This window comes from Medicago sativa, chromosome 2, assembly GCF_051527215.1.
Source record: "Medicago sativa cultivar Bolivia chromosome 2, Bolivia_mono, whole genome shotgun sequence".
Lineage (NCBI taxonomy): Eukaryota > Viridiplantae > Streptophyta > Magnoliopsida > Fabales > Fabaceae > Medicago > Medicago sativa.
The window spans coordinates 16375185-16400824 of NC_140750.1; the positions used below are offsets into that span (position 1 = coordinate 16375185).

General features: G+C 34.1%; 2 protein-coding genes across 2 annotated transcripts; both read left to right on the plus strand.

Moving 5' to 3' along the window:
• The first annotated feature begins 2496 nt into the window (after window positions 1–2496).
• On the plus strand, window positions 2497–8953 carry LOC146944988 (peroxidase E5-like). Its single transcript, XM_085743377.1, has 4 exons — window positions 2497–2735; window positions 7736–7927; window positions 8014–8179; window positions 8275–8953. The coding sequence occupies exons 1-4, from the start codon at window positions 2514–2516 to the stop codon at window positions 8754–8756; spliced, it is 1062 nt and encodes a 353-aa protein (XP_085599503.1). The 5' UTR covers window positions 2497–2513; the 3' UTR covers window positions 8757–8953.
• Window positions 8954–22291: 13338 nt separating this feature from the next.
• LOC146944989 (uncharacterized) lies at window positions 22292–23930 on the plus strand. Its single transcript, XM_085748012.1, has 2 exons — window positions 22292–22840; window positions 23409–23930. Exons 1-2 carry the CDS (start codon window positions 22292–22294, stop codon window positions 23928–23930), a joined length of 1071 nt encoding a protein of 356 aa, XP_085604138.1.
• The last annotated feature ends 1710 nt before the right edge of the window (window positions 23931–25640 follow it).

The window sequence follows — 25640 nt, forward strand, 5'->3', positions numbered from 1 at the left end:
AAAATACACTAAAGTCATCAAAGTCACCTAACACAAAATCACAGAAGTGCCATCCGAATTTACACTAACAATAAGTAAAAATGGTACTTTTAAATGAAAAAAATGGGTTAATTATGTTTTTGGTCCCTACAAAATTGTGACCTTGTAAGTTTAGTCCTTACTTAATTTTAATAGCATTTTTAATCCCTACAAAAAATTTCTGTACTCAATATTAGTCCTTACTCAATCCAAATTTGTTTAATTTATGCTTAAACTCTTAAGTTTTTCAACAATTTTTTACAGGCGTGTTAAGAACGTTATTAAAAGGTCATCCGAAAAAAATCTCGCAAAAATTTGATTTCTACGTCCATATTTTTGTTACTTATATCTTAAACTTTTGTCGTTTTAAAAAATTCATATTTAATTTATTTCATGTTAAAAAATTATAGATTTTAGTAAATGAACCTTTCATAGTGTTCTAAACTTGTATAAAAAGAATCGTTAAAAAATTTAAGAGTTTAAGGATAATTAAACAAAATTTATTTTAGCAGGGACTAAAATTATAAGTAATTTTTTTTTTGTAGGGATTAAAAAAGTTATTAAAATTAAGTAAGGACTAAACTTAGAAGATCGCCATTTTATAGGGACCAAAAACATATTTAACCCAAAAAAAATTACAATTTTACGTACAAATCGCGCTCGTGCCGCCCACGTGTTCGTTCAACGTGACCCATTTCTTTTGGTTACACGATGCTATGGATTTTATCGGATGACAATAATGTCAATGTCAATCGTGGTTGGCGACTTTAATATGGGCCCACACATGAGAGCAGCACTACCACTTGCAACTTAATGACTGGCTAATTTTCTTATGGTAAATTATTTGGTACACCATTTTAAATAGGGTAGTGTTAACTTGTGCCTTTAGGGCACATGTTAAGAAACCTAAAAGAAGAAGTTTTCTCTAAAATTTTGTGCATTTAAATGATTAAAAAATTAAATATTAAATGCAATGCACACATTCCAATAAGTTTATTCTATATTTGAATCATTAACTTGTGCCTTGAGGGCACAAGTTAACATTTCCCTTTTAAATACACTTAAAAAAATACTCATTCTCTTAAATTACTCCTTCCGGTCTTATTTATAAGAAAAAGTTAACTTTTTAGATTCGTTGTATAATTAATGTATCTTGTCTAGAATATAGACCGAATATATCAATTATGCAATGAATCAAAAAAGTCAAATGTTAAACCATTTCCCTAAAGCATTTGTTAAGAATGAAAAAAGGAAGTGATTTGTAAATCTTATGTAAAATAAATTTCTTTTATAATTTCAATGTGTTGAATACATAATTTTGGTAAAAAAAAAAAAGGGTCTTGCTAACAAGGTCACTTGTAAAGGATTCAAAAAATAGAAGCAATTGATAACTTTTATATAGAAAAAAATACAGTACTTTTTAATAATTTAATGTGTTGAATACACAAATTTCAAGACAAAATTTCCATTTTAAATTTCTTATCAAATTCCCTTATGACACTTGTTAGCATTTCCCTAAATAAAATTATCCCAAATTATAGATTGTTTTACAATATCAGTGAAACATTAATGTTATTTTTTCTATTATACCATTAATTATTTATTACTCTATCTTCTTTAATTTCTTTAATTTATCTTTCTGATACCGTTTTTTAAGGACGATAATGTTGTAACAGAACTCATAATATATATTTTCTCATACAAAATTAATTACATTTCCTAATACGTGTGTGAAATGACCAAAACAACTTATAATTTAGGCAAATGTTAACATGTGCCCTAAGGGCATATGTTAGGGAATTTAAAATAGAAATAACTGTCTTAAAAGTTGTGCATTCAACTCTAATCAACTTTTTAAAGTCAAACTTTTGTTCTTTTCTATGAAAAATTTCTAATTTTGGATTCCTTAACTTGTGCCCTAAGGGCACAAGATAACAATACCCTATTATTTATGACGGAGGAAATAATCTTTGTGTTCCCTTTATAATTATAGTTTTTCTTGATATACATGCATTTAATGTTGACTCTTCATATATCAAGACATATTGATAGTTGAAAAAACAAAGTAATATATGCTCTTGTAATAATTTGTATATAATTTTATATTTAAGGATAATTTTTTTTAAGGATTCTTATATTTAAGGAGAAAAAAAAGGAGTACTTAAGAGAGGAGGGAGTACTTAAATACTTCCTGTCGTATAATAAATGTTATATAGTTGATTATTTCCCTGATATTATGATCAAATGATAAATAAAAGGAATTGGATTATTAATCACACATATTATTATTTCACAAAGAATTATATAAAAAAAAAACGCTGTTTCTTGCCAAGTTGCCATTCAATTTGAGTTCACAAAAGAAAATGTTTGTTGCCATATATTATTACAATTTGCAACCTCAATACTTTACAAGTCATGGCAATTATTGAAATATAACTGTCTAGTCTCTATAAATAACGGTTTGATTAATGCCCAATCATACTCATAACAACAAAATGAACTCCTTTGGTCTCACGTTGACAGCTCTATGCTGCGTAGTGGTTGTTCTTGGAGGGTTACCCTTCTCCTCAGATGCACAACTTGATCCTTCCTTCTACAGGGACACTTGTCCAAAGGTTCATTCCATTATTCGTGAAGTCATAAGGAACGTCTCTAAAACAGATCCTCGTATGCTTGCTAGTCTCGTCAGACTTCACTTTCATGACTGTTTTGTTCTGGTATATACTCTCTCCATATTCATTCATTCATTCCCTACTCATGTTCATGTATATATCACTAGCACTGACATTTCAAACTAAACATGTTTGATATTTGTCGCTAGCTAACACGACATTTATACATATAATTACTGTTAATTTAAGTTTCTCAAATTATTACTGATATTAACGTGTGAGTGTTAGGTCTGGTGTTGATGTTCATGTTAATATTTCTGTTGGATATATACTCATGTGGAATCATTCATAGTTTTTTTTTTTGAAAGGAAATCATTCATAGTTCTTTACTTGAATTGCTTCTATTTGATATATCTAAAATATTGTTACTTTTATACTGAATTTAACTTAATCCTAAAAGATTGATTTGAGCTAAAGGTTATAAGAGTAAGAGTTCCTAAATTTAAACTCAGACAAAAGAGAAAAAATATATTAACCTAACTGCTAATTAATAATATTTTCCGTATTTAAAAAAATTCTACAAACTCAGTTTGAAACTCATTTTTAAACTATATTCACAAAAGGCAAATGTTTGGTGTACATTCCATGTTAGGGTTGTTTGTGGAGCAGTTTGGATCACTTTTGAAGTAAAAAAAACGTGATTCAAAATAAAAACCGTACGCGTTTTGGTTCGGTTTGGATGATCATTTTAAAAAATTCGATCCAAATTGATGCAGTTAATGTAGACTTATTTAGATTGATTTTTTGACATACAAAATATAATTGTAAATTTTTTTTATTGATATTAATATTACGCATACACGGTAAAATAATAAGTTTGATGTAAAATATAACGTAAAATATATTAAAATTGAACATTATAGAATGAAAACAATCGATTATGTTTGAAACATATGAAGTTGTAAAAATATGGCTTAATACATCATTTGTTCCCTTAACTTATTTTTGGTTTTCACTTTGGTCCCATAACTATAGAGTGTCTCAATTTGGTCTCATAAATCTTCTGCCGTTTATTATTTTGGTCCTCTCCGTTAGTTTTTAACATCAAATGTCTAAGGTGAACCATATTTAAAGGTGGTCCACCATAGACCTTATAAATTAATTTAATTTTAACCCTTTGATATTTTTTTAAAAAGGAAAGCGTTGGATCATATAGGTCTATTCTATCTTACGGTGAATTATCAACACATAATTATTTTTCTTATTTCTTCTTCTTTCTTCATCTCCTTCATCATCACATTCATACTCCTTAGTCAATCTTCATACAACCCAGAAAAAAAATTATCTTCATCAAAATCAAATCATTTTCATCGTCTTCATCAAGAACAACAACAACACATAATATGATAATCAAAATCAAACCTAGAAAATCAAACAACAACAACCCTTCAAATTATAAATTAACTTTTTGAAAGTCATAGTTCTGAAGCTTTGAAAGTCATAATGCTGAAGCAAAAACAAATGACAAGAAACAAAATCAACAGAATTCAACTGGAATTCAACAAGAAACAAGTAACAGGAAACAAAAACAACCTTTTTAAGCGAAACAGTGGTGCCAAGAACAAAACCCACAAGAAAATCAACCTTTTGCAGTGAGATTATCAAGAATGAGGGAAGGAAGAATCAGATTCACAACAAGAATGGAAGGAAGAACAAGATTATCAAGAACGGTCCCTTTATCTTAGAGAAACAAAACGAAATCATTCACATTAAAACTGTAAGATTCGGATTCAGTTCTTCTGTATCTGGGTTGTTCTTCTGCACCCGGATTCAATTCATTCACATCAAAACGAAATCATAATGAAAATAAGAGAAGGAGAGTAAATGTTGCATATGGGTTTTGTGATTTTAGGTCTTCTGCATCTGTGTTTCAAATTTGAGGAGATAAATGTAATGGAGGAATAAAATGAACTAGAAAGAAGTGAATCTATGAATTGTTGTGTTTTATTTCAAGCTCTGGCCAAGCACTCTCAGCCTATCACCTTTGTATCCTCTCCTTATGGCTCTTTTCATGACTTCACTGTTAGATTGTCAAGCAGCGCCTTTGTTCTATTGATAATCCATCAGAATTTTCAAAGACTCATGCGAAAAATTACTTGACCAATATAGGTGTAGTTTTTTTTTTTTTGTTTATTAATAATGGGATTCAAGTAATTTGAGATTTTAGTTAATGGTGAAGGATTCAATCAATTCTTATTTTTTATGGGTTTGTTTGTTCAAAAAAATTTGAGTTTATATGAACTTAATATTTAAGTTGATGAAGATTAAGAGGAAGAGGAATAAGAGGGAAGAAAGAGAAGAAAAGAAAGAAAAAAAAATCAGATGTTGGTGGTTCACTACTATATACAATGGACCTGCAATCGAATGGTTGAAGTCATATCAAAATTATTAGACATTAAAAAATTAGCGGAGATGACCAAAATAGTAAACGGCAGAAGATTTATGGGACCAAATTGAGACACTTTATAGTTAGAGGACCAAAGTGAAAACCAAAAATAAGTTAAGGGACCAAACGATGTATTAAGCCTAAAAATATAGATTAAATTAAACTAATAAGTATTATTTAAAGAATTTAAAAACAACAAGTAATAGATTAATGTAATATATCATACTAATAAAAAAAAGGGTAAAATATGCTTTTCGTCCCTGCAATTATAGGCCATTTGAATTTTCGTCCCTGAGCTTACTAATCCTCCCATTTCGTCCCTGTAAAAGTTAATCACTTGAAATTTCGTCCCTCTCCCCTTTTAATCACTGCCACGTCAGCAATTTACCAAAATGGCATGGGGAATTGACGAAAATACCCCTGGCTTATTTTTTTTCCTTAAAAAAATTTCAAAATTTTGAAAATTCTTTTTTTAAATTAAAAAAATAATTAAAAATCATAAAAAATTTCGGAAAAAAAATATTAAAATTAAAACTGAAAAAACTTAAATTTTTCGGAGAAAAAATCGTAAAAAAATTCGGGAAAAAACTGGGAAAAAAAATTTTGAAGGAAAAAAAACAAAAAAAAAAATAAGCAAGGGGTATTTTCGTCAATTCCCATGCCATTTTGGTAATTTGCCGACGTGGCAGTGATTAAAAGGGGAGAGGGACGAAATGTCAAGTGATTAACTTTTACAGGGACGAAATGGGAGGATTAGTAAGCTCAGGGACGAAAATTCAAATGGCCTATAATTGCAGGGACGAAAAGCATATTTTACCCTAAAAAAAAATAAACAAGTATTAAGATTTCCTTTTGCTGTTTGGCTTGGTTTTGAAAAAGTGATGGGCAATTTAATTTGAACGGTTTTACGAAATGACATCTAATACTATTTGGTTATGTGTAGTTTTTTTTATTGATTTACTATTTTACTTTAGATCTGTTTGGATTTGAACACATCTAACTCATATATGAGTGCATATATCTTGAGAGATAAAGAAATTGAGAGCTTAATGTGAATGATGTAATATAATAATGTGACAGAAACAGATGAATAGAGATAAAATGAATCATTAAAATGAGTATTTTTTTTTTTTTTTGGTAGAAATCGTTAAGGGTGTGTTTGGTTCCAAGGAAAGAAAGATGAGTGGATGGGAAAGAGAGTGGAAAGATCTTCTTTCCATAGTTTGGTATACCTTCGTAGAGGTCAAGGAAAGAAAGTTTTTGCTGGGCCCCACATGGGAATTGTTTCTTCGCTAGAGAGAGCCACTATTCTTGCTGCATTTACTAAAATACCCTCATGTTTTGTTTATTTTTACAACACATATTCCGAAAAAAAATTCTTTCTTTTATTATAATTTTTTTTGGCTATTTTTGTCTTTTTACAAACATTCTCATCTTTCTTTCCTTACACTTTCTTTTCACTATCACTCATACCAAACAACCAGAAAATCATCTTACTTTCTACACTCTTTCCACTCACTTTCATTCCTTAAACATTCTTTCCTTTTACTTTCTTTTCTTTTTGCATCCAAACAAAGCCTAAATGAGTATAGTGAAAAATAGTGTCCAAATGTTGTTAATAAAATAAAAAATGGATATTTTTAGAAGGTAAAATATATCAAGAAACGTTAAACCAAACACAAGATACGTGACGAATAGAACAACAGTGATCCAAAAGTAAAATCTAAAGTGACACTTGCACTTCACACAAAATAAGCTGCAGTACTGCATTTCCTTCAAAAAAAAAAAAAGCTGCAGTACTGCATGATGGATCCACTTTTTGACTTTTACACTCAGCCGTTGAAATGGGAGAGTTACCTAAAGGGGTAAATATGGTTTAGACTTAATTAATGATTTGGTCATTAACTTATTTGTTGGTTATATTTTGGTCTCATAAGTTATTAACGTTACAATTTGGTCCTTTAAGTTATTTGTTGGTTACATCTTGGTCTCATAAGTTATTAACGTTACAATTTGGTCCCTTAACTTATTTTTTGGTTTCGTTTTGGTACCTTAACTCTTCCTCCGTCAACCACTCTGGTCCTTTATGTTATTAGAGTTAAGGTACAAAAACGAAACCAAAAAATAAGTTAAGGGACCAAAACGAAACCAAAAATTAAGTTAAGGGACCAAATTGTAACGTTAATAACTTATGGGACCAAAATGTAACCAACAAATAACTTAAGGGACCAAATTGTATCGTAATAACTTATGGGATCAAAATATAACCAACAAATAACTTAAGGGATCAAAATAGTAATTAAGCCTATACTCATAGATACTGCTGCAGTGGATACATGTCAATGTCAATATATGACATCATTTAAGTTTCTTTTCCATATTATTTTGAAGTTCTAATAACAATTTATTTTAGGGAAATGTTAACTTGTGCCCTTGGGGCATAAGTTAAGGAACCAAATGTAGAAATTTTTTCTTAAAAGTTGTACATTCAATGCTTTGAAAGTTTCAAAAGTTATCATTTAAATATAAAATTTATTTGTTAATTCTATTTTAAGCTCCTTAACTTATGCCCTAAGGGCACAAGTTAACATGACCCTTTATTTTATTACTGGTAAATAAAATTTTAATATTTGTATTATATTATCTATGATTGTAACAGGGTTGTGATGCATCAGTTTTACTGAACAAAACTGATACCATTGTGAGTGAACAAGATGCTTTCCCAAATATCAACTCTCTAAGAGGTTTGGATGTTGTAAACCGAATTAAAACAGCAGTGGAAAATGCTTGTCCTAACACAGTTTCTTGTGCTGATATTCTTGCCCTTTCTGCACAAATTTCCTCAATATTGGTAATGCCTCATCCTAACATGATTAATAACAACTATACTAATTATTAGTGATGATTAATTAAATTAATACATGTATGTATTGACAGGCAGATGGTCCTAATTGGAAGGTTCCCTTAGGAAGAAGGGATGGTTTAACCGCCAACCAATCGCTCGCTAATCAAAATCTTCCGGCTCCATTCAATTCGTTGGATCAACTTAAATCTGCATTTGCTGCTCAAGGCCTCAGTACTACTGATCTAGTTGCTCTCTCAGGTATGCAATTTTTTCTAATTAAAAGGGCTCGAATCACTTCGTTATCACGTATATAACAACAAATTATAAGGCTAATATATATGCTTCAAATGTAGGTGCACATACATTCGGAAGAGCACGTTGCACTTTCATCACTGATCGATTATACAACTTCAGCAGTACAGGAAAACCTGATCCAACTCTTAACACAACTTATTTACAAGAATTACGCAAAATATGCCCTAATGGCGGACCACCAAATAACCTAGCCAATTTTGACCCAACGACTCCTGATAAATTTGACAAGAACTACTACTCCAATCTTCAGGGTAAAAAGGGTTTGCTTCAGAGTGACCAAGAGCTTTTCTCAACATCTGGTGCTGATACCATTAGCATTGTCAACAAGTTCAGTGCTGACAAAAATGCTTTCTTTGATAGCTTTGAAGCCGCAATGATTAAAATGGGTAATATTGGTGTGCTGACCGGGAAAAAAGGAGAGATTAGAAAACATTGCAATTTTGTTAATTCAAAATCAGTTGAACTTGGTCTAGTGAATGTGGCTTCCACAGATTCATCGGGTATGGTTAGCTCAATTTAAGTACATTAGGGTCACTAGCTTGAAATGTAGTGATTGGAGACCATAAATAAAGATGTTATGACTAGGCACATTTGTGACATGTGTCACATAGTTACTAGGTGCTTTGTGAGGGAAGACTTTTTGTATTTGAAGTATTTCTTTGGGTTATTGTCATAGTCAATTTTCTCTATCTTATTTTGGACTTGTTTTGGCAAAAATTTATTAGTAACATTAGTATTTATCTTATGTGAAAATTATAAAAAAGAAATTCGTATTTGAAGTAACATATATTAGATTAGTCCTTGTCAAACCTTGAAATGTAGAGATGATGACTTGAATCATGATTATTCTAGGGTTTAGAGTAAGAGGCTTTCCGTCATCTCTAAACCTCTCTTTCCACTATGGGACTCAAGTTTCACCCCTCTAGTTTTTTGAAGATATTTCTCCCTTAGCGGTTGATGTTCTCTTGTCATCCTCCTTTTTTGAAATCTACCTTACTTGGTCATCTCTCTTCCATGAGCTTCCTTCCAGCATCCACCATCACCCATCCCCGTTGAACCTCACTACCATCATGATGTCCTATTTTTCGACATGGATGCACCTTTTCCTTGTCAAGCCAGCATTTGTAGACCTGGAGTAGTTTTCTTCGTATCTTCGACAAATAATACCCTAACATTTGCTATTTCCTCTTCAAAAATAATGTTGGATCTCATGTTTCATACCCCTCAAGTAGTAGCTAACCAAATTATATGCATCACTTTCTTACTGCTCTTGATTGCAACAACTCTCCAAAAGGCAATAAATGGTTCGATTACGAGATTAAGGAGCACAGGTTCCTTGGAAAAAGAGTACATCCAAGGAACCAAGTCCTTAGAAAACATTTAGTTGAAGGGAAATGTTATCTTGTGCCCTCAAGGCACAAGTTAAGAAGCCAAAGATAGAAATATTTTGTTGGAAATTGTGTATTCAATATTCTTGAAATTTGAAATCTTATTTTTTCAAGACAAAATTTATTATTTAATTCCATTTTTAGATTCTTAACATGTGCCCTCAGGGCACAAGTTAACACTACCCTTAGTTGAAATATTTTTTGAATTCCGACATCTATGAAGATTAAAGTCCTTGGAACTTTGAGAGGCAATATTTTTTAAATTCAACATATTTGAAGAACAAAGTCCTCAGAAATGTCTGGATATCTAACCTTTATATAACATTTTTGTTGCTTAAAGATGTGTGATTCTAGGATTTTTTTTTTTAAGAGGGCATACTTTAAGGTCTTAAGCCGACAACCCAAATTGGTTTCTAAGAAATTCTTTCTGATGAACATTTTGAGGACCAAGTGCCTTGGAAACGAGCATCAGGAAGACACATTTTGCGCATCATAGCACAAGAAACTTTGAAGTCATTGGAAGTCGCACAAATTTTCGAGGACATCGTTCCTAGAAAATAGGTTGTCCAAAATTTATCATTATAACTACACACTCTCTTCCATAATTTCTTCAGTTTCAATTCTCATTCTTTTCTCCATTCTTTCATTTCATTTCTCCTTTTTTTAATCGCTTCATCGTTTCATTTCTCCATGTTTTCTACATTCTTTCATTTCCTTCATTCTTTCATTATACACCATCTTTTGTCATTTCTTCATTCTTTCATTTCTCTTTTTATTTTCCCTTACTTCATTCATTTCTCATTTCTCTTTTTTTTTTCCTCCTTCATTCATTTCTCATTTGTTTCTATTGTATCATTTCTCCTTTTTCCATAACAAAATCACTATTTCAGTTTAGTTTTTTTCATTGAAGATGGGGGATTTATTGATTTTATTATTAAATCATTTCTAATTAAATGCAAATCAATTCATTCAGAATAATTATTTTTATTCTTATTGATTTTTTGGTTATTTTAATATGGGTTTTTCTATCATGTGAAATTTTTTTCTCTATTGCATTTATATTTGATAAATGCCCGAAACCAAAGTGCAATAAGACTTCTAGAGGAATGGAGGTCTGTAACATCCCAGACTGCTTTAAGGATTGCCGACTGACCCCACAAACCAACACGTAGGGGTGTAACGGTTCGGTTTGGATTGGTTTTCACTCAAAAAAATGTCCAAACCGATGAAACCTTCATCGGTTCGGTTTGGTTCGGTTTCCACTGTTTTTAAAAAAAGAAACCAAACCAAACTAATCGGTTTGGTTCGGTTTGGATTGGTTCGGTTGATCGGTTTGTTACAAAATACAATTAAAAAAATTCATATTCTTAGAAAATATTTCATACAACTTTGTATAATTGCATTTCATATTTTGTTTTTTCTTGTTCTCTATTTTTCAAACAACTTTTTATAAATAATTTTACTCAATATTTCATACATATGATTCAAGATTCATTCATCAATCATTCTTTAAAAACAACGTCCTCAAACTCAAATATTTCAATCATCCATGATCCATACATGCATCATTCATCAACAAACACAAAAATTCCAAAAAGAACATCCCAAAATTAAAACATAATCAAAATAACAAATCCATGCAAACTGAAATTAAAACATCCTGAAATTTAAACATCATGAAATTATGCTCTCCATGAAATTAAATAAAAACATCCAAACTAAATCCAAGATGAGAGAAAGTGAATGTTTTAAAAAGTATTTTATGTTGGACTTTAATTTTGAGTCTAACCATAAGTTTGTGTGAAGTAGGATAATATTAGTAAAATAAGGAGTGTGGTTATCATCGGATTGGTTCATCGGTTTCACGGATCTCAAAATGAAAAACCATGAACCAAACCAAACTAGATCGGTTTCAATTGGTTCGGATCGGTTTCAAACCGAACCAAACAAGGTCGGATATTTTTTCAGTTTGGTCCGGTTTGGACTATCGGTTTCGTTGGTTTAGTCCGAACCGCTTACACCCCTACCAACACGAGTCTTTTCAGCGTGTTTTGTCCTCACTCGCACGCTTATCGGGAAACTTCCCGGTAGGTCACCTATCCCAAAATTGCTCTAAGTCAAGCACACTTAACTGTGGAGTTCTTATGGAATGAGCTACCGAAAAGAAGATGCATCTTGTTGATATAGGTAGTACCAAACAATTCTTATAAGCCTTCCTTCAACCATGTAGTCCCATACCTACACGACCTCAGGATCCCTCTCATTCCGATGTGATTCGGTCCCTCTATAGGCTGTCGGGAGCCGCTCATTGTCGTGCCTTATGCACCGGCGATCACTCCCCTGCTCTTGTCAGTCGTGGGTGTTACAAGGTCGAATGGGAATCATCTTGAAGTTTGGTTATGGTAGTTGTTGTAGATTGCATGGCTAGGTAATACAATCTCCAAAGTAGCTTAGCCTTACCAATCAATCTTCAAGCTCCAATTGTCCTGTATAAAAAATTTGAAATCTTGAAATGTTACAAAACTTGAGAATCAATGCATAATGTAGGCACTCACAACAAATCATACCTTAGAGACTTGTGGAGTCATCAACATCCTTCTGTTCTTTACACTCGTGATTGTTCCGCAACAATGGGTGGATAGTGTTTTATGAAGCAAACCTTCACAATGCGGCATGTCCTTCTACAATGACTACACATCTTGCGATTGTTTGATATCCTCTTCCTTGTGGTTTACGAAATTCAATAGAATTCGTAAGGATATTGTTAAAGAAAATTTTGTTGATGTTAGGTATATGATTCATAAGCAGAATATAAGATATAATGATCGAAATTCTCATTCAAACCAAAAAGAAGGCAAATTGCACGCATGATGTATGATGACGTCTAATCAAATAGTGTTTTTAGCTATGTTTTTGAGTTTGTTTCTATGCATTTGAAGACAATATAGAGGTTTTTAGAGTGAGTTGCTCCTGGTTTTGGAAACGTTTTGTAAAGTTTTGATTTGAGTCGTTGTAATTCAATTTATTCCCTAATTAACTAAACAACTTCTTATGTATTTTGAGTCTTTTATGATCAAATTATGCAGTTCGACGACACCTCATGGAAGTTACGGAAGCTAAAGAATGAAAAACAACAAAGGTTATAAGACAAGATAAGTTGGAGAAATTATGTTCCAAGTTCCAAGAGCATGTCGAGCAAAAAAAAAACAGTTAAAGAACGAAGAAAATCGAAAAAAATACATCTGAGCCACGCGACACGAGTAATCCGGCGTGCCCTGCACATGGAATGCTTATAAAGGTCAACTGGCCACATCCTAATGCTCCCCCTCGCGTGCTAAGCAAGAAAAATAACTTTTTGTTGTTTTTTTTTTTCTATTGCATGCGAGGGGAATTCCAGTAACCCAATGCAAGCCCAGTGCGAAAATATCTATTTTAAGGCCTTTGTTCACCCAAAAATATTCATTCAGAAACGTGACGGTTTAAAGGCAAACACGGACAACCAAAGCATTAAAAATAAGTTGTTTCCTACCTCCTTCCATTTGTTCTATAATATGTTTTGTTTTTCCTTAATTATTTATTCAGTTACCATGAGTAACTAAACACCTTAAGATTAGAGTTCTAAGATGACATTATAATTATTTGTGAGAATGTTATAATGCATGATTTCTTTATTCAATTATGATAAGAGTTATCCCTAAAAAAAATGATATGAGTTATATTGGTGCCTACATGATTTCTTTTTGTATTTGAAGTATTTCTTTGGGTTATTGTCATAGTCAATTTTCTCTATCTTATTTTGGACTTGTTTTGGCAAAAATTTATTAGTAACATTAGTATTTATCTTATGTGAAAATTATAAAAAAGAAATTCGTATTTGAAGTAACATATATTAGATTAGTCCTTGTCAAACCTTGAAATGTAGAGATGATGACTTGAATCATGATTATTCTAGGGTTTAGAGTAAGAGGCTTTCCGTCATCTCTAAACCTCTCTTTCCACTATGGGACTCAAGTTTCACCCCTCTAGTTTTTTGAAGATATTTCTCCCTTAGCGGTTGATGTTCTCTTGTCATCCTCCTTTTTTGAAATCTACCTTACTTGGTCATCTCTCTTCCATGAGCTTCCTTCCAGCATCCACCATCACCCATCCCCGTTGAACCTCACTACCATCATGATGTCCTATTTTTCGACATGGATGCACCTTTTCCTTGTCAAGCCAGCATTTGTAGACCTGGAGTAGTTTTCTTCGTATCTTCGACAAATAATACCCTAACATTTGCTATTTCCTCTTCAAAAATAATGTTGGATCTCATGTTTCATACCCCTCAAGTAGTAGCTAACCAAATTATATGCATCACTTTCTTACTGCTCTTGATTGCAACAACTCTCCAAAAGGCAATAAATGGTTCGATTACGAGATTAAGGAGCACAGGTTCCTTGGAAAAAGAGTACATCCAAGGAACCAAGTCCTTAGAAAACATTTAGTTGAAGGGAATTGTTATCTTGTGCCCTCAAGGCACAAGTTAAGAAGCCAAAGATAGAAATATTTTGTTGGAAATTGTGTATTCAATATTCTTGAAATTTGAAATCTTATTTTTTCAAGACAAAATTTATTATTTAATTCCATTTTTAGATTCTTAACATGTGCCCTCAGGGCACAAGTTAACACTACCCTTAGTTGAAATATTTTTTGAATTCCGACATCTATGAAGATTAAAGTCCTTGGAACTTTGAGAGGCAATATTTTTTAAATTCAACATATTTGAAGAACAAAGTCCTCAGAAATGTCTGGATATCTAACCTTTATATAACATTTTTGTTGCTTAAAGATGTGTGATTCTAGGATTTTTTTTTTTTAAGAGGGCATACTTTAAGGTCTTAAGCCGACAACCCAAATTGGTTTCTAAGAAATTCTTTCTGATGAACATTTTGAGGACCAAGTGCCTTGGAAACGAGCATCAGGAAGACACATTTTGCGCATCATAGCACAAGAAACTTTGAAGTCATTGGAAGTCGCACAAATTTTCGAGGACATCGTTCCTAGAAAATAGGTTGTCCAAAATTTATCATTATAACTACACACTCTCTTCCATAATTTCTTCAGTTTCAATTCTCATTCTTTTCTCCATTCTTTCATTTCATTTCTCCTTTTTTTAATCGCTTCATCGTTTCATTTCTCCATGTTTTCTACATTCTTTCAGCTTCATCGTTTCATTTCTCCATGTTTTCTACATTCTTTCATTTCCTTCATTCTTTCATTATACACCATCTTTTGTCATTTCTTCATTCTTTCATTTCTCTTTTTATTTTCCCTTACTTCATTCATTTCTCATTTCTCTTTTTTTTTTTCCTCCTTCATTCATTTCTCATTTGTTTCTATTGTATCATTTCTCCTTTTTCCATAACAAAATCACTATTTCAGTTTAGTTTTTTTCATTGAAGATGGGGGATTTATTGATTTTATTATTAAATCATTTCTAATTAAATGCAAATCAATTCATTCAGAATAATTATTTTTATTCTTATTGATTTTTTGGTTATTTTAATATGGGTTTTTCTATCATGTGAAATTTTTTTCTCTATTGCATTTATATTTGATAAATGCCCGAAACCAAAGTGCAATAAGACTTCTAGAGGAATGGAGGTCTGTAACATCCCAGACTGCTTTAAGGATTGCCGACTGACCCCACAAACCAACATGTAGGGGTGTAACGGTTCGGTTTGGATTGGTTTTCACTCAAAAAAATGTCCGAACCGATGAAACCTTCATCGGTTCGGTTTGGTTCGGTTTCCACTGTTTTTAAAAAAAGAAACCAAACCAAACTAATCGGTTTGGTTCGGTTTGGATTGGTTCGGTTGATCGGTTTGTTACAAAATACAATTAAAAAAATTCATATTCTTAGAAAATATTTCATACAACTTTGTATAATTGCATTTCATATTTTGTTTTTTCATGTTCTCTATTTTTCAAACAACTTTTTATAAATAATCTTACTCAATATTTCATACATATGATTCAAGATTCATTCATCAATCATTCTTTAAAAACAACGTCCTCAAACTCAAATATTTCAATCATCCATGATCCATACATGCATCATTCATCAACAAACACAAAAATTCCAAAAAGAACATCCCAAAATTAAAACATAATCAAAATAACAAATCCATGCAAACTGAAATTAAAACAACCTGAAATTTAAACATCATGAAATTATGCTCTCCATGAAATTAAATAAAAACATCCAAACAAAATCCAAGATGAGAGAAAGTGAATGTATTAAAAAGTATTTTATGTTGGACTTTAATTTTGAGTCTAACAATAAGTTTGTGTGAAGTAGGATAATATTAGTAAAATAAGGAGTGTGGTTATCATCGGATTGGTTCATCGGTTTCACGGATCTCAAAATGAAAAACCATGAACCAAACCAAACTAGATCGGTTTCAATTGGTTCGGATCGGTTTCAAACCAAACCAAACGAGGTCGGATATTTTTTCAGTTTGGTCCGGTTTGGACTATCGGTTTCTTTGGTTTAGTCCGAACCGCTTACACCCCTACCAACACGAGTCTTTTCAGCGTGTTTTGTCCTCACTCGCACGCTTACCGGGAAACTTCCCGGTAGGTCACCTATCCCAAAATTGCTCTAAGTCAAGCACACTTAACTGTGGAGTTCTTATGGAATGAGCTACCGAAAAGAAGATGCATCTTGTTGATATAGGTAGTACCAAACAATTCTTATAAGCCTTCCTTCAACCATGTAGTCCCATACCTACACGGCCTCAGGATCCCTCTCATTCCGATGTGATTCGGTCCCTCTATAGGCTGTCGGGAGCCGCTCATTGTCGTGCCTTGTGCACCGGCGATCACTCCCCTGCTCTTGTCAGTCGTGGGTGTTACAAGGTCGAATGTGAATCATCTTGAAGTTTGGTTATGGTAGTTGTTGTAGATTGCATGGCTAGGTAATACAATCTCCAAAGTAGCTTAGCCTTACCAATCAATCTTCAAGCTCCAATTGTCCTGTATAAAAAATTTGAAATCTTGAAATGTTACAAAACTTGAGAATCAATGCATAATGTAGGCACTCACAACAAATCATACCTTAGAGACTTGTGGAGTCATCAACATCCTTCTGTTCTTTACACTCGTGATTGTTCCGCAACAATGGGTGGATAGTGTTTTATGAAGCAAACCTTCACAATGCGGCATGTCCTTCTACAATGACTACACATCTTGCGATTGTTTGATATCCTCTTCCTTGTGGTTTACGAAATTCAATAGAATTCGTAAGGATATTGTTAAAGAAAATTTTGTTGATGTTAGGTATATGATTCATAAGCAGAATATAAGATATAATGATCGAAATTCTCATTCAAACCAAAAAGAAGGCAAATTGCACGCATGATGTATGATGACGTCTAATCAAATAGTGTTTTTAGCTATGTTTTTGAGTTTGTTTCTATGCATTTGAAGACAATATAGAGGTTTTTAGAGTGAGTTGCTCCTGGTTTTGGAAACGTTTTGTAATGTTTTGATTTGAGTCGTTGTAATTCAATTTATTCCCTAATGAACTAAACAACTTCTTATGTATTTTGAGTCTTTTATGATCAAATTATGCAGTTCGACGACACCTCATGGAAGTTACGGAAGCTAAAGAATGAAAAACAACAAAGGTTATAAGACAAGATAAGTTGGAGAAATTATGTTCCAAGTTCCAAGAGCATGTCGAGCAAAAAAAAAACAGTTAAAGAACGAAGAAAATCGAAAAAATACATCTGAGCCACGCGACACGAGTAACCCCGCGTGCCCTGCACATGGAATGCTTATAAAGGTCAACTGGCCACATCCTAATGCTCCCCCTCGCGTGCTAAGCAAGAAAAATAACTTTTTGTTGTTTTTTTTTCTATTGCATGCGAGGGGAATTCCAGTAACCCAATGCAAGCCCAGTGCAAAAATATCTATTTTAAGGCCTTTGTTCACGCAAAAATATTCATTCAGAAACATGACGGTTTAAAGGCAAACACGGACAACCAAAGCATTAAAAATAAGTTGTTTCCTACCTCCTTCCATTTGTTCTATAATATGTTTTGTTTTTCCTTAATTATTTATTCAGTTACCATGAGTAACTAAACACCTTAAGATTAGAGTTCTAAGATGACATTATAATTATTTGTGAGAATGTTATAATGCATGATTTCTTTATTCAATTATGATAAGAGTTATCCCTAAAAAAAATTATATGAGTTATATTTACTTTATATATTTTTCGTTCTTAATGCTTTTCAAGCTAAGACTTGACACCCCCTAGACTTTGAATTGCTCAAGAGTCATTAAAAAATTAGAGATTTTTAGTATTATGGTTAGGTTCTAAGACACGTGTGCAACTGCAAATCCCTACACTGTCAGCAATACGATTCTGATGTGTCATACGTTTGTTCACATATAAATCCATTAAATAGTTTAGTTGCAACATGACATTCTGGAGTCAATTACCGGTGGGAGGATAAGTCCATGGATTATATATTCCTTAGGTTATAATTGGTATGGAACAATCCAAAATTTAGAGGGCGAACAATCTTCGGCACACAGGGGGTTAACCATCGTTTATATAGTCTTTAGGTCATATTTAGTCGGAAACATGCATTAGTCCGATAAAGAGGTATAGGGAATTCAAATAATCTTAATCGCCGTTAAATCATTTGAATCAAACCTATTTAATTTTTAATGAAAAACAAACAATTCTGCCCCCTACTTATAGTTTTTAATTACAAGTTTAATAAATTGTCGAGTAGAAAACAACAATTCATTTGGAGACGATACACACACTATATTACTTGGAACAGTTTGGTGATCCAGCTGAACACAAAATATAATATTGACATCCAAAAATAAGTGTTGGAAGATAGGATTGAATTTCTTCACAAATTATCTTAAGAGTATTGAAAATTTCTAAAACGGATCTAAATTCTTGGTTAAAGTAAAGAAAATCACATTGTAATTTAGAAAATCACATTGTAATTTAGAAATATGCAAAGGAGAAAATACAAGCATGTAATAAATTATGGTATAGGTATTTGTACATGTTGTATAGAGTTGACAAATTTACAAATTTAGTACACAGAGAAAAAGTTTGAGTAATTTATTTATATATTTACGGGTTTAATGGGAAAAAATTGTGATTTTGTTACGGACTGAACTTTGACCAATATTGTTGGTCCAATGCATAGAAGCTCATTAATGTAATATTCTCCATTCAAAACATTACATCAAATCTCATGTACGCCTCATCACACATGAGAACTTGTCATCAGATCCCAATCGTTCAACTAATCTCTAACAACCTCCTACGCCTCGTGCTGAATTTCTAGGAAACTCTTAAAATGTCCCATACTATATAAGTGTGACTTTGCATCACATTTGATGTACAATTACATTTGAACATATTTTCACATACTTTTCCTTTTGAGCATTTAAGTGTTAACCATTTTCACAAGTTTCTTCCCCCCTCGTCCACCGCGCCGGAGAACAGGTTCCCCTACACGATAAATCTTTCTCCATTGGTCCTGATTCTTTGTTGCATGAGCATTGTCACCCGATAACCTTCACTCTGGTCCACTTTGTATTAGTTGCGCTGTCTATGGGAACTATGTATTATTTCCCTCGGATTTCCTCAAATCCACCACCTTAATTGTTTTCTGCTATACTTTCCAATGGACGGATCTTCTCCATCTCAGGCTAAAAACATCAATGTTGATACTCCCAACACCACTGAGACTCCCTGCTCTATAGTGCAACTATTGCAAGATTGTGTTGATCTTGTTATGTCTCTTGTGCTTGAAGAAAACACAAACACAAACCTTTCTCTAGTTATTGAATGTCGCGTCTCCACCATTCTTACTCCAATTCATCAACGTGAAACTCTCCCCTCCTGGAAATAAAAAATCCCTCCAACGTCATCAATTCATCCTTCTTTAGTTTCACCACCATTCGTTCCACATAACGATCAATATCAGGTTTTTCCCACAATGATCTCGTCGTGGTTTTTCCCACAAAATGTGCGGCCACTGAATTACCAGATGTAGTTTCTTCAACAGTTGTAGGCATCATTTAGAGGCCCTAACTCGAAAGACAAGCTGATCAATGCACTCCAGGAGTAGAACGAAAGACTCGTTCTCGTAGAAGATAACCAAGAAAAAATTCATGCCGTGATTGCATACCAATCAAAGTCTCTAAGTGTAACCAAAATTTTTTGAACTCCACCTCTACAATAGTAGGAATTCATGAGCCAGGGACAAGCCTCAATTTCTTCACCGCCACAGAGGTTCTCCTCCTCACGATTATGGAAACAACAACAATAGTCGTACTCCACCTCCCTGTGGCCTTCCTAGAAAGTCCCATTCTCCTAGTAATTCATCATAATAAGTATGGGGAGGCTTCTCTCGACAAAGTTTTCTTTCACCGTTGTTGTGAACCATTCAAGAGAAAAATTATTGATTGCATTATCCCCATGTGATTAGAAAAATTGCCCAAACTTGATTAGAAGGTAGAAACAATTACTTGGTTCAAGAGGTTGGAAGATGAATTTCTTGCTTCATGGAAGATAACACGTTAGGAATTCACATCACATTTCACTAATAGAAGGCGTCAACCAATGACCTCGGCCATCCTCAACATATCGTTCATGGAAAGAATGAGACTCTTCGTGAATATATAGAAAGGTTCACCAAAGAGGTAGTAGAAGTATGGGGAGTAAATGATAAAGTTAAATGCTTCGGCTTTAAAAATGGCCTAAGGCCAAATTGCATGCATGTATAGGGGGAAGTTAGGTCTTGAAGTGCCCAAAAATATGAGTGAGTTGCTAGTAGAAGCTCAACCCTTCTTCATTAACTACAAAGAAAAGCTGCTTGCAAATGAGATAGTGAAAAATTAAGATAACCTAGACTATTTGATATGTCATGAGACATATCAAAATTAAGTTATAATTTAGGCCAAATGCAACATTGAGTCTTTTAAGTTTAATGTTTGTATCAATATAATTTTTGAGTTCCTTCAAATGAGAATGATTTTGTATTATGAAGAAAAGGTAACCCTTCAAAGTCTTTCCCTCTTAATGGCATCTATTTCTTCCATTTACTTCTTCCTTTTTTTCCAAACCTCTCCCTCTCTTCTCTCCAAACTCGTAAACAAAGTGTGTGTTTGGTTCAGCTTTGAATATAATTGATTCTGAGAGAATTGATTTTGATAGAATTGATTCTGACAGAATTGATTCTGAGAGAATTGATTTATGTTTGGATACAATTATGTAGAATTGATTAAACAAACTAAATGTTGTTTGGATGATTTTGATCAAAATTGTTTTTGAATGTATAATTACTAAAATAGACATAGCTAAAGGAGAATTGATAAAGAAGGAGAATTGATAAAGGGCAATAAAGAAAAATAATAGGTTGTAATAATAAAATATACAATTTACTGTTTATAATTGATTCTAGAAAAGCTAGAAGCTAGGATTTGTAGCTTCATGGAGAATTGCTTATAATTGATTTTTGGCTAGAATTGCTTCTGAAAAGTCAAACCAAACATGTTGTTTTTTGGCTAGAACTGCTTATAATTGCTTTTTGGCTAGAATTGCTTCTGAAAAGCCAAACCAAACAGGCCCAAAGTCTTGGGGGACCAGCAAGATCCAAAAAGAGAGTTGCTTTTTTGACAAGGAATACTTCCAATTGACACATGGAAATGACATTAATACCCCTGGCGGTAGTTAACAACCGCTGGTAAACACGCCGGTTGTTAACTACCGTTGAGTGCCAGCGGTTGTTAACAACCGCTGTGTTCTGTATGTTAAAGACGCAGAAAACTTCCAGCAAGTTAACAACACAGAGTTGCATATTCAAACCAACACAAACCCAACTTCACCCCACATTCAATTGCACGGATTAGAAGCAAATTTCTTCAAGTAATTACACAAGTAAGTAACTTTCTTCCTATTTACATGTAATGTAGGTTGTTTAGGGTGTTAGTTTTCAAAAAATTTAGCAAAATGTTTAGGGTTTAGGTTAGGTTTAAAAATTGCAAATTATGATAGAATTAGATGTTGTTTAGGATTGTTTAAGCTGACATTGTTGCTTAGAGTAGGTTTAGGTACAATGTAGTTGAATTTGATTTTGAATTAACACTAATTGTGCTAGTATTTTAAAATGCACTTAAGGTGTTTGATGAAAAGCCTAAGTGAAATAATCTTGCTTTTTTTGTGATTTTTTTTTCAAATATGTTGAATTTAATAATGTATATATGTATCTGGTATTATGGTTATGAATTGCGATTAGTGTTGGTGTCGGTTATGAGTTGTTTATGAGTTGGCTATGAATTGAGATTAGCGTAAGTGTTGGTTATTAGTGTTGGTTATTAGTGTTGGTTATTAGTTGTTTTTATAAAGAACTTAAAACTACTCTGAGTAATGCATGTATATGTACAATGTTCTGTTACGGATTCAATATATTATTAACTATGTGTATGTGTAAATATGAGATGTTTTAAAATATGTGTATGTGTACTTCTAAATTTTTTTTGAAGTGCATGCATTCTCTAAATATGTGTATATGTACATGCATTCTCTGAATTGATAGAACTAATATTAATATATGTTTTTTAAAATTTGTTTTGTACAGATATGGCTAGGGATATGGATGAGCAGCAGCGGGTTATTAGAGAGGATAGGATGCGGAGAGGTAAAGAGGCGAGTACCGCTAGTGCTCGGAGAGAAAAGAGGGCTGATGACCCGTATGTCCCTAAGACTCGGAGGCGCAGGGACCCGATGATACATGGAGAGGGCTCACAGGCACATGTAGATGACTCCTCCCAGGTGGTTGATCCGACACCAGCGCATGATTATGCAGATGAGGGTTTTGCTGGATATGATCGGATGGAGGAGGAGAGAATGTTTTATCAGCCGCCGCCGCAGGACGAGGCAGAGGATGAGGGTGAGGAGGTGCCAGAGGGGGTGCCAGAGGATGTTGTGGCAGATTATATGGAGGCACAGAATGTTATTTCCGAGGGTGAGCCTGAGCGTCAGCCTCAGCCACGACGAGGTGGTCGTGTTCGGCGGATACCGCCCTATCCTGCTGGAGAGGCTCCCTTTCCTGGAGGACCTCAGACCTTGGCATTGTTGTCCGACTACTCGAGGCATGTGGCGAACCCTCTTTGGGTGAACCACAATAATGTAAGTGTTTAAATTGTTTAAAATTCTTTAAATGTTTTAATTAATTATATTAGGTAGCGTAAGTGATTTAATTAATTAATATAACGTAGCGTAAGTTGTTTAATTAATTAATATAACGTAGCGTAAGTGATTTAATTAATTAAAATTAGGTAGCGTAAGTTGTATATTTAATTAATATAACGTAGCGTAAGTGATTTAATTAATTAAAATTACGTAGCGTAAGTTGTTTTATTTATTAAATATAACGTAGCGTAAGTGATTTAATTAATTAAAATTACGTAGCGTAAGTTGTTTAATTAATTAATATAACGTAGCGTAAGTGATTTAATTAATTAAAATTACGTAGCGTAAGTTGTTTAATTAATTAAATATAACGTAGCGTAAGTGATTTAATTAATTAAAATTACGTAGCGTAAGTTGTTTTATTTATTAAATATAACGTAGCGTAAGTGATTTAATTAATTAAAATTACGTAGCGTAAGTTGTTTAATTAATTAATATAACGTAGTGTAAGTTTTTGAATCATTTAAAATAGTGACAATGTCTTATTTAACTTGAATTATTTCAGATGTGGCATGATCAAGCGGGTTATAAGTGCGTAAACGCAGGGAAGAGGTTGAAGGAACTTGATAAGCCGGAGGAGGCTTTGAGATGGTTTTGGGAGCCTGTGAAGGGGTCTGGCCTCCTTGGTTTGATACACGTTGGGTATTCGACTGTGACCCATGCGATGATACGTGCTCTATGCGAGAGGTGGCACACGGAGACGAGTGGTTTTCATCTACCTGTGGGGGAGATGACGATCACTCTGGACGATGTGCATAATCTTCTGCACATTCCTATTTACGGCCGCATGTTGGAGCACGATGAGTCGATGGATCGGGACCGATCGATTGATATGATGACTAGGTTTCTGGGCATGTCAGATGCTGATGCCAGATATCAGGTTAGGGATGAATCTCCTGGTCATATCAGTTATCCCGCACTGAAGCGGGTTTATGAGGAGCACCTGACTGAGGCTAGACGGCTTGAGCGTCCACAGTCGAGGGAGGAGATGCAGGAGAGAGAGCCAGGAGGAGGGCGTGCTATGTGAGGAGTTTCCTTTTATATCTTGTCGGTTGTGCGTTGTTCACTAACAAAACGAACAGACACATCGACTTGATATATCTGGATTGCATGGCGGACTTGGCGGCGATTGGGAAGTGGTCGTGGGGAGGGATGACCTTAGCCTACCTCTACGATTATCTGGATGATTCTGTTATCTTGAATAACAGAACGATGGCTGGCTCTGCGACTCTTTTGATGGTAATATTTATCTTAATTTCTTTATGAATTTATTTTATAAATTTTATTATCATGTTAGACTATTTTATAATGTTTTAGATTTATTTAATATTTAACTCGAATAATTTATTTTGTTAGACTATTATTTATAATGTTAGACTATTATTTATTTTGTTGCAGGGATGGATTTTGGAGCATTTGTCAGGTCCTTACCCAAGGAGGCGTAACCCGGATTGGGACCCGCGGACACCATGTGCTGGGAGATGGCTCACTACCAAAGGCCATACGAGTGTGCACCATTACCGCTTACTCCTGGATCGCATGGAGGTGGATGACGTCAGGTTTTCTACCTATGGTGATCGCAGAGACGTCCACCCATTTCAGATGTTGTGCACTTACTCAGGATGGCTCATGTGCGGGAAAGAGAGGGTGTACCGTCATTTGCCTGAGCGGGTGAAGAGGCAGTTCTCCTTTGTCCAGGACATTCCCAGACATCCTTCAGTTGTCCCTCCGGTGCCTACTACGCAGTTGCTGACTACTGTGTTGATGGACGTTGCGGCATGGTTAGTAGGTGGTTGGGTAGATGGGTGTGAGATACCATGGTAGCATGTTCCTGGCTACATGGCTTGGTATGCCAAAGTCTCTCACCCTCGCATTTTCCCACCTGATGAGGGATCCCCTCCCAGGCCGGCGAACGTGGAGCAGCTGATTGAGGAGGAGCATGCCAGGGAGATGCCTGACACACTGACGATCGTCTGGGATGTGGGGCTCATAGCCCGAGATATTGCGGCCAGGCATGGCGAGATGACCAAAGAGGAGGTCGTCCAGGAGGTCATGCGGATAGTTAGTGCTACTGAGCCTGTCCTTACTTATCAGATTTCCAGGCGGCGCAGGGGGCAGCAGAGGCAGGGTAGGCAGGGCTGATTAGTATTAGGATTTTTTTTGTATTTTTTTGACTATGATGATCATGATGTGTTATTATGACATGTTCCATACATTTTCCTATTTATATGACATATACGTGATGAATGTCATAAAAGTGTTAAATTCATGTTATATTTCATACACTTTTTGTTACTTGTTTTACAAGTTATTGAAGGAAAAGCCGAGAAATAAGCGTTAAATGCCTTATTACGCTTTACTTATCATTACTCTATCCATTTGTGCAGAAATAAGCCTCAAGACAGAGCTTAAAGACCAAAACCATGAAAAAACACTATTTGGGCAGAAGCTGATCCAGGAGAGATGCAGCTCGCACTCAAACTCGCAAATGCGAGTAGCAGATGCGAGCAACTCGCAACTGCGAGTTCCCTTACTCGCAACTGCGAGTTAGGGCGGTTTGATCCCCTCAGTTATGACGTGGCAGCGTATCATTGGTCCAGGCAAGCAACTCGCATCTGCGAGTGATGTAGCTCGCATCTGCGAGTTCAGGCAGGGCAGAAGTCTTTATATAGCCACTTGCTACTCTTTGGAGAGGATCTTATCATATCTTAGCTTGATATTTTCTTAGCTTCTCTTA